This window comes from Enhydra lutris, unplaced genomic scaffold (assembly GCF_002288905.1).
Source record: "Enhydra lutris kenyoni isolate GAN:26980312 unplaced genomic scaffold, ASM228890v2 scaffoldscaffold14, whole genome shotgun sequence".
Taxonomy (NCBI): Eukaryota; Metazoa; Chordata; class Mammalia; order Carnivora; family Mustelidae; genus Enhydra; species Enhydra lutris.
This window is the reverse complement of record NW_019154098.1, coordinates 34,112,955-34,122,068: the sequence shown is the minus strand read 5'-3', so window position 1 is coordinate 34,122,068 and position 9,114 is coordinate 34,112,955. Positions and strand designations below refer to the sequence as shown.

The 9,114-nt window shown below is 47.1% G+C and overlaps 1 protein-coding gene across 1 annotated transcript; it reads left to right on the top strand.

The window, feature by feature from the left end:
* Positions 1-593: 593 nt before the first annotated feature.
* Positions 594-8,030, top strand: LOC111146455 (dendrocyte expressed seven transmembrane protein). Its single transcript, XM_022502009.1, has 3 exons — positions 594-1,622; positions 6,499-6,807; positions 7,956-8,030. Exons 1-3 carry the CDS (start codon positions 594-596, stop codon positions 8,028-8,030), a joined length of 1,413 nt encoding a protein of 470 aa, XP_022357717.1.
* The last annotated feature ends 1,084 nt before the right edge of the window (positions 8,031-9,114 follow it).

The following is a 9,114-nucleotide window of genomic DNA, read 5'->3' as shown; positions in this document are numbered from 1 at the left end:
GAGAAAAAAATGTGCAACATTGCTGGCTTTGAGATGGAGGATTAGTCCATGAGCTTCCAGAAGGTGCAAAAAGTGAGGAAATGGATTCTCCCCTAGAACCTCCAGAAGGAACACAGCTCTCTGGACCCATTTTAGACCTGATCTCCAGAACTACAAGAGAATCAGTAGGTGTTTCTATCAGCCTCTAGGCTTGTGGCTGTTTGCTACAACACCAGTGGGAGACTAACACACGGGGATATGATAAGAAGTTAGGAGGAGGGTTCCGAGAGAGAAGCAGGGGTGAATCACAGACTCAGGATTGGCACTCTGCCACTTCTGCCCCATTCTACTTGCCAAAGATATCACAAAGCCATGCTGAAGTCAAGGGTTGGAGAAATAGACCCACCTCTTGATGGATTATTCTCTTTCTCTCGCCTCTTGATGGGAGAAGCCATAAAGTCCCATTGGAAGGGGTGTGGAGATGGAGATGGGTAAAGAATTATGACCACTGTTGGCCTCCAGTCTACCACCATGCGCTTTACACGGTGACAGGGGACGTTCAAAAGCAATGTCTGACCCTGGTGTTCTTTTTTATTTCCAGGGACGCAGGCAGCATGGATGTCTGGAACTCAGGCGCTGCTGTCTTCCTAAGTCTTTGGGGGATGTATGTGTCTCCCAGAAGCCCTGGCTGGATGGCCTTTATCCAACACTGCGGAGTCTGCTGTTTTGTGGCTTTCATTTCAGTGGGGCTTCTCTCTGTGGCCTCCTCCTGGCTTCTGTCCTCACTCACGGTCTTCAGCACCTCCTGGGTGATCACGGGCGCTCTCCTCTGCTGCTCCAAGCATGCGCGATGTTTCATTCTTCTCTTTTTCCTCTCTTGTGGCCTGCGGGAAGGCAAGAGTGCCTTGATGGCCGCCGGCACGGGGATAGTAATCTTTGGACATGTGGAAAATATTTTTCACAACTTCAAAGGTCTCCTGGATGGTATGACTTGCAACCTAAGGGCAAAGAGCTTTTCCATACATTTTCCACTTTTGCAAAGATATTTTGAAGCAATTCGGTGGATGTATGGCCTTGCCACTCACCTGAAACTATTTGATGACCTTATTTCTTGGAACCAGACCCTAGCGGTCTCTCTCTTCAGTCCCACTCAAGCCCTAGAGGCACAGTTAAATGACACCAAAGGCCAAGCCCTGGGCGTCTTGTACCAGATGGTGACGGCAACGGAGGCATTGTCTTTGCTGGGTCAGCAGCTGCTTGCCCTGACAGGGCTTCTCCTGGTGCTTCTTGGCACCGGCCTCTTCATGAAGCGATTTTTGGACCCCAGCGGTTGGAAGTTTGAAAACATCTTCATCACCAAACAATTTGTTCACTTCGATGAAACAGAGAGGCGTCTACAGAGGCCCGGCGTCCTCCCGCTGAATAAGGAGGAAAGGAAGAAATACGTCACCATCCCGTCTTTCTGGTTGTCTGCGAAAGAAAGGAGAAACCTGGGGCTGTTTTTCCTCCCCATACTCATCCACCTCTACATCTGGGTGCTGTTCGCAGCCATCGATTATCTGCTGTATCGGCTCATTTTCTCAGTGAGCGACCGTTTCCGAAGCTTGCCCGGGCTTGAGGTTCACTTGAAACAGCACAGAGAGGTAGGTGCAGGCTGGCGGCGTGTCCTGGCTATTTGCTGGGGTGTCTTAAGAAGGACCGTGACCTTCCCAGAGCAGGGCAGTGTCTTCCTCACCTTTGGATCCCTGTGACAGCACAGTGCCTGGCATGTTGGCATTACTGACGCCCAATAATTGTTGGTGAAATTGATTCAAAATCCTACTGTTCCAGTATGATATCAGTCTGAACATCTCAGGTCACGGTGTTAGTTTCCCGGGACCGCTGTAACAAACGAACACAAAATGGGTGGTTCGAAACAACAAAAATGGATTCTCTTATAGTTCTGGGGGTAAGAAGTCCAAAATCAGTATCACTGGCTGAAATTAAGCGTTAGCAACGCCACACTCATTTGTGACTCTGGGGGAGAATCCACGGGGGGCTGCTCTCAACTTCTGGTGGTTTGTCGCTTTCCATGGCTGGTGGCTCAGCCCTCCACCTTCATTTCTGTCTTTGCTTCATCTCCTCCTCCGTGTGTATAAAATCTCTGCTTCTCTCTTAAAGGATGCATGTGATTGCATTAGAGCTCACTAGGCTAATCAGGGTAAATTCTCCAGCTCAAGATCCTTGACTTGGTCACTTCTGCCAAGTCCCTTTTTTCCAAATAAAGTAACATTTACAGATTTGGGGCCTTAGGATCTTATATCATGGGGGGGGGTGCATTTTTTGCTTTCTATAGTCAGCAAACCCTGAAATGTAGGAATCAGTGTTTCTGATATGGAACATAAAGTTTGTTCTCAAGCGAGAGTACCTGGCATGAGCCAAGGGTCCTTCTTCCTTTCTCTGTCGGACCTGTGCAAGTAGACTTTGAGCACCTTTTGTGAATGAGAGCTTCTCTTCTTTGAATCTTGAGCCCTTCTACAACACAAGAGGCCTCCCAATGCGTGTACATAGCGTTTAAGAGGATGGTCACTGAAAAAAAAAAGGGCTCCTAGGTAACCAAATGTTACCGCTGGTGCTAGAAGGTGGTAATAGCCCTTAGAACAATGAAAACAACTACCTTGTTTTTTTTAGGTTAGTGGTTCTCAACCTTAAGTATGTTTTAAGTATTTCCTGGGATGGATGCAGAGTCTCAGGCTTTAATTTACAGAGAATCTGTTTTCAAAAAGAGAATAACTTTAATAAGCACTGCGTGTGACTTCAAAGTAGGTGGTCCATAACTTTGAGACACTTTTGGCTCAGACACCCAAAAGCAGGGGCTTTCTAAACCAGTGGATATCTCCTGTGGCTGCATGGTGTCATCACTGTGGACCTGAGCAAGCAGATGAACACCCCAAAAATCAGATTTCAGTGGATCGGGGTGAGGCTGGGGTGGGGGATTTTTAAACTCTCCAAGTAATTGGGCTGTGCGGCCAAGATTGAGAACCACTGTTCTAAACTCCACCCAAAAGAATGGAGCCGGAGGACACTGGATGGATGGATGATAATCTTGATTAGTGAAGACAGTGTTTCCCTAAACCGGTGCCCCCTGAGTCTCAGGGAATCTGCCTTTCTCTCCTTTGCTCTCGCTCCTCTTAGCAGCTGTGTCCCCAGCCAAAAAGACCATGGTTTTCGAGAATCCCAATTTTCTCTTTTCCCTGGGGAAGTGTGTGATTATGTGGGCATTTCAGAGGATGTGGATATCGTCGGATATTGCCTTGATTTCTTTCAAACGCAGAGGCTGTGAAGCTGAGCTAGGTGGGATGTGTGCGTGCGCGTGCCTGTGTGCGTGCATGGTGTGTGAGTGGGCGTGCGAGTGTTGCGCGTGCTGGGGCGGAGTGCGCTAGCCTGGCGTGGTGAAAACCCCGACAGCTGTCTCCACATGTCTGATTTTCCTGTGCTTGCTTTTGTCCGCTACAGTAGGGGAACTCTTAGAAGGAATGGCAGAAAACGTGTCTGCAAGCCTTCCTTGGAAGCCCCGTTTTCCACGGCTCTCTTTATGTCTGGGCCTGGGGTCCTCCTGTAGCGTCCACACTCTCCTTCCCTGCTTCTTCTGGCTCCGCCCCTTCTGGTTCCTGGCTGTTTCTCAGACTTGATGACCCCCAGCACTCTACTGCCCCTAAAGAGTTCAGTGAATTCCAAGATCCCTGTTGCTCGAAGATATCTGGGGCAGGGGGCATAGGGGACCGGGGTTTCAAGTGAAATCCAAACTAGATTTCCAGACATGCTTGATGTGGGAGGGAGGGGCTGGCAGGTTAAAGGTCCTCTTCCCACCCCTCCCCCAATGCATTTTCCTTTGTCTTTCTTCCTTGCTGGGTTCTTCCTCTCCTCTCTTCCCTGTTTCTTTCTCTCACATTTATTTCTCCCACAGACAATACCCATGCCTGCTTTGTGAATTCTCACCATTTTAGACAGAAGGAGAGAAAAGCAAGTTCTGCCTTTCAAAAAACGCCCAGAAGCTTTCCAATGACAATGTCCTGACAAATACATTTTTGGGCATCACTGGGGAGCGGGGATGCAAAGATGTCTAAGCTTTCCGCTGCTACCCTGGCGGACTCACATCCTGGTGGGGGAGGCCGCCACGCGATCTCACACAGCGACAGCGGGGCAGTGGGCGCTGGGGCAGACGTGCCTAAGAGACTGCCTGCCGCGGGGGCTCCTCTCAGACTCTCTCCTGCCGTGCCTGGAGGACTGCCGTCCGCAGCCGGCTCCTGGAACCCGCCATGGGGCTGCCCTTATCCCAGGATGCCCTTGGAGGCTCCTGGTCTCTCCGTTGTCGCAGGATTGCAAAGGAGACGTCCAGCAGGGGAGAGAACCATCCCCTCAAGGTTTTGCCAGGATTCCTCTCCCACCCTCATAGGCTTTTACATAAATATTTTCAGTAAAGAAGAAAGAAGGGAAATGACCCAAAGTGAGCTAGCTGGATGGGACTTGGACTTGGAAAGAGAAAATAGCCAGTGCTATTACTTAACCAGCCCCTACTTGTGCACAGAATTTGTCCACATCGACTTCTCAGGACAGTCTGATACCAGAGCAGACCCTCGGTCCATACTCAGCACTGTCTGGGCAAATTGTTTACTTAAGAGAGGTAAACACATTTTAAAACATCAGGGTACCATTGAGTATATTGCTCAGCATTTTGAGAGAATTCATTTCTCTTCCACATTACCCTCCGCCAACCCCATACGAAAACATTGACTCAATCTTTATGAAGCCCTGACTCCCAATTGCACATCCCCAGTTAGACTCCTAGACTAAGTAACTCCTTCCCAGACCGGACACCCGCTGCTTTCTTATTGCAGGGTTTCTCATCACTGACTCAGTCAATGTGCTCGTTTCTTCAATAGTATTAAAAAGAGTGTAGGCCTTCGCTCTGGGGACTGAAATCTCTCTATTTAATTGTAGGTGAACTGTCTTTTTAATAAAAGAAAAGGAGAGGCAGCACCAATGCTTTTCATTGCTTAGGCACAGTGCTGGGGAAATTACAGATGCTACCTGACATTTGTAGAGAGGTCCCACACCTTTTTTCCCTTTTTTTTTTTAAAAATTTTTATTTTTTCTGAAAGGTCCCAGATTTGAAGGGTCCAGACTCTTCACAGGGACTGGGGTAGATCGGGATGCGCTCCGTTCTCTAGGTATGGTTGCGTTCTTTTGGAGAAGTCATTTCCTTCTCCCTGCCCCAGGGCTCTGGGGTGCAGCGGTGATAATAATTTACTAAGCACTCCTGTCTGTAAGGTTAATGCTCCATCCCAAGGTGCTTCATTTACACTGGGAGTAGTTTATTCATGGGCAGGATCTGGTCCATTAATTCCTGTTTTACCAAATTAGAAAACAAATCCACCGAGAGATGAAATGACTTTCTCAGGTCAGGAGAAACAAAGTCCTGAATCAGCACACACTTCTTTTGCTAGTGGTTTGGCTGCGTGGTTCAATGTCATCTTTGCCCTCTGTGTCGGTCTGCTGAGGGCAACTGGTTTGCACTCTTGCCTTCAAGCAGAAAGGAACACATTCCACCTGAACGTCCAGGAAAAATGAGAAAATGTCCTGTTTGAGACCTCTCCAGATAAGATTTAAAGCCACCTTCAGGAAATGCTATTTTTAGTATGCTTACACTAAGAATAATTCTCCACCCCACCCCCACCAAAGTCTAGAAGGTTGATTTAGAACATAATTTAATGCTTCTACATCTTTGTGACGTTGTGGTCTGCCGTCAAGGTATTGGTCAAGATGGAGGATATGACTGGTCTGTGTTCCAAAAATCTCCTCCAGGGGAGCTAAAACCATCTTTCTCAGTCTCACATGTCCTATCGGGTAGAAACAGGTGTTCTTTAAAACTGGGTTACGTGGTCAAATTTGTCAGGAGAACCACTGGCTGACGTTAAATGGGTTTCTTTGTCTTCTTCCCAGAGACTTCAGTAGTCTCAGGGGTGTCCTGACTCTGCAAAGAAAGGACAGAGTACACAAACTCATCTGATAGCATTCTCTCAAGGAAATCTCTATTTCCACAAACCCACTTTGGAAAAAGCCTGTGATAGTTTCAAATAAGACTCAGCCCTTCTCTTTACTCTGATCCTAGCCCACGGGGGGAGCCGCCATAGCTGTCCAGCCAGAGCTCCCTCACGTTGTAAGATAAACGCTGTCCATAGCAAAGCAGGATTGAGAAAGACCAGGACTAAGGGTAACCATGGCATGAATCTTTTTTTTTTTTTAAAGATTTTATGTATTTATTTGACAGACGGAGATCACAAGTAGGCAGAAAGGTGGGCATAGAGAGAGGGGGAAGCAGGCTCCCTGCTGAGCAGAGAGCCCTATGCGGGGGTCGATCCCAGGACCCTGAGATCATGACTTGAGCCGAAGGCAGAGGCTTAACCCACTGAGCCACCCAGGTGCTCCCCCCACCACCCCTATGGCATGAATCTTAAGGATTTTCTTCTTTCCTTCTAGGAGCAAGGAACTCAAGACATCATCCATGATTCTTCCTTTCACATATCTCTATTCGAACCCACCTGCATCCCTGAACCAAAGCTCCTTCTGTCTAAGACCTGGATTCCTCTCAGCATCATTCTTGTGATTCTGGTGGTACTGGGCTTGCTGTCTTCCATCTTGACGCAACTCAAAATCCTGGTGTTGGCCTCCTTCTACCCCAGTGTGCAGGCCACCCACATCCGATATCTGCATGGGAAGCTACTGAAGAAAAGATCAAAGCAAGCAGCGGGAGGAGGAAGCAGTCAACAGCGTCCCTACTTCACTAAGGCAAGGCCAAGATGGAGGCATGACCTGTCGTGAAGGAGATTTTGAGTTTGAAGGGCAAGTGGGCTTTCAAAGCCCTCTTCCGCTTCACGTTAGGGCTCACATTCCCAGTAACAGATGGGACATTGCGGGGGGCGGGGGGGAGTTACCAGATGTGCGTGGCTAAGGCTCTTAGCTTCTTGATGTTTGGCGCTGGTCCAGGTGATTCTACAAGCTATTTTTCAAAACACTAATTTTGGGGCGCCTGGGTGGCTCAGTGGGTTAAAGCCTCTGCCTTCGGCTCGGGTCATGATCCCAGGGTCCTGGGATCGAGCCCCGCATCGGGCTCTCTGCTCAGCAGGGAGCCTGCTTCCTCCTATCTCTCTCTGCCTGCTTCTCTGCCTACTTGTGATCTCTGTCAAATAAATAAATAAAATCTTTAAAAAAAAAAAAACACTAATTTTAAGTGGGCACATTCAGTCGTGAGGTAGAGAGACTGGTGGGAAGACCCTCTGGGTGATTATTAATGGACAGATCTCAATTCAAGTTATTTATCACGCCAGGGACACTTGCATAACAGAGGGAACTAGTAAACTGCCAGGCATGTGTTCATTCTCCAGCATTAAAATATATGTCTGGTGTATATAGGTGATGATGATGATTTTATGTATATGGCACTCATGCATATTATGAATATGGTAACTTCATGACTTCCTACAGATAAAATGAATGCTGGTCAAAGATTTCATTTAACTAATTAATTCACAAGAGAACAGAAAGAAATTCCGACCAACTCAAAGAACAATTCAAAGCACACATATGTAAGCCATCAGGAGTACCAAAATGAATGAGCTTACTAGATGCAAAACTGGCTTCTTCTCCAAGGTGGGTGGGAGGATTGATTAATTGCACTCCACGGGGAGAAAGTCATTCTCACGTCCATGGACGTGAATCATTTGCACTGCTGTTCTCGGCTCCCAACAACTTACAGAGTTGGGAAATAGCTCATAAGTAATGAAAGACTAAGATAACCCGCAAGGATCAGTTTCTGCTCATTCTGAAGTGTTTTTCTGCATTTTTCCTGACGCCAGCCGTCGCACGATGAAAAGTTTATGTCAGAGGCACATGAAATGACTGTAATGCTCATTCATCCATCTTTTTTGTCTCTTCAGATTCACTTCTGGCTTCCAGTCCTGAAAATGATTAGGAAGAAACGAACAGGCCTGGCAGTTGAAGGCAATCCGTGAGAGACTCCAAGGAGCTCCGCGGCCATACGGCTGCGTCCGTTCTCCTGGGCTCTGCCCCCGAAGGTCCCCATGCCCCATGCCCCACATAAGAGAACTGCGTTTCGTGCACCTGCTGGGGTTTGTGCCAAAGCCAAGCCACTTTTCTTCATAAGGTCAAAGGGCTACCAGGTAAATGGCGCTGTCATCTGTCTTCCAAACAAGGCACAGGATCCGGACTGTGTCATAGTGTAGCAGAGAAGTCTCAGCATAGAGTAATATTCAAGGGGAAAAAAAAGAACAAAAAATAGGAAAAAATCAAAATCACTACCGCAGGCTTATAAGCAAATGCCAAAGAGAATATACACGTTTAATGCCAGGAAAATATCTTTAAACTCTTTTGTCTTTTCTCTGCCCTTTGAAATATCATTCACAGCAATTCCCTACCCCCAGCACTGTCTGCCCTCCCCCTGTCCTTATTCAAACAACAAAGACTTTTTCTGCAACCCTTATCTAGCAGCTCCTAATTTCTCTTCACCACCACCTCTGCTCAAGCCTCTTCTTTTCTGGAGCACTTCTATCAAACCCTCTATCAAATATTTAGACCACATGTATCCAAACCACAGGAAGTGTTCATTAAAAGGACCATCCTGGGCCGCTTTCTACGATGCTCAGTGTAGATGACACAGTATAGGGGCCTAATTTTCCCTAAACTCCAAATACCCAAGAGGGAGAAAAACCTCCCCAAATATTGATTCCATTATCTCCAAAGCCCCTGAGTGAGAGAGAAATAAAGCATCATTAAAATTTTCTAATATTTTAACTATTCATTTTGAAAAATGTCAGACTTACCCAAGAGCTGTAAAATAGTACAGAGTTCCATTTACCCTTCATCTGTCATCCCCAAGAACCATAGCATAATTATCGAAACCGGAGAAAACAACCTTGAAAAAATGTCTCATGTACAGAGTTTACTGAATTTATGCCAGTTGTCCCACTAATACCCCCTTTCTGGTTCCTGAGTCAGACCAGGCTCCCACGACATGTTTAGTTTCAGTCTCCTCCAACCAGGGACAGTTCTTCAGTCTTTCTTTTTCTTTTATGACCT

Coding starts and splice junctions, on each gene's coding strand:
- LOC111146455 (XM_022502009.1), top strand. CDS start 594: ATGGATGTCTGGAACTCAGGCGCTGCTGTCTTCCTAAGTCTTTGGGGG. Junction 1,623..6,498: donor ACTTGAAACAGCACAGAGAG/GTAGGTGCAGGC, acceptor CTTTCCTTCTAG/GAGCAAGGAACTCAAGACAT. Junction 6,808..7,955: donor AGCGTCCCTACTTCACTAAG/GCAAGGCCAAGA, acceptor TTGTCTCTTCAG/ATTCACTTCTGGCTTCCAGT.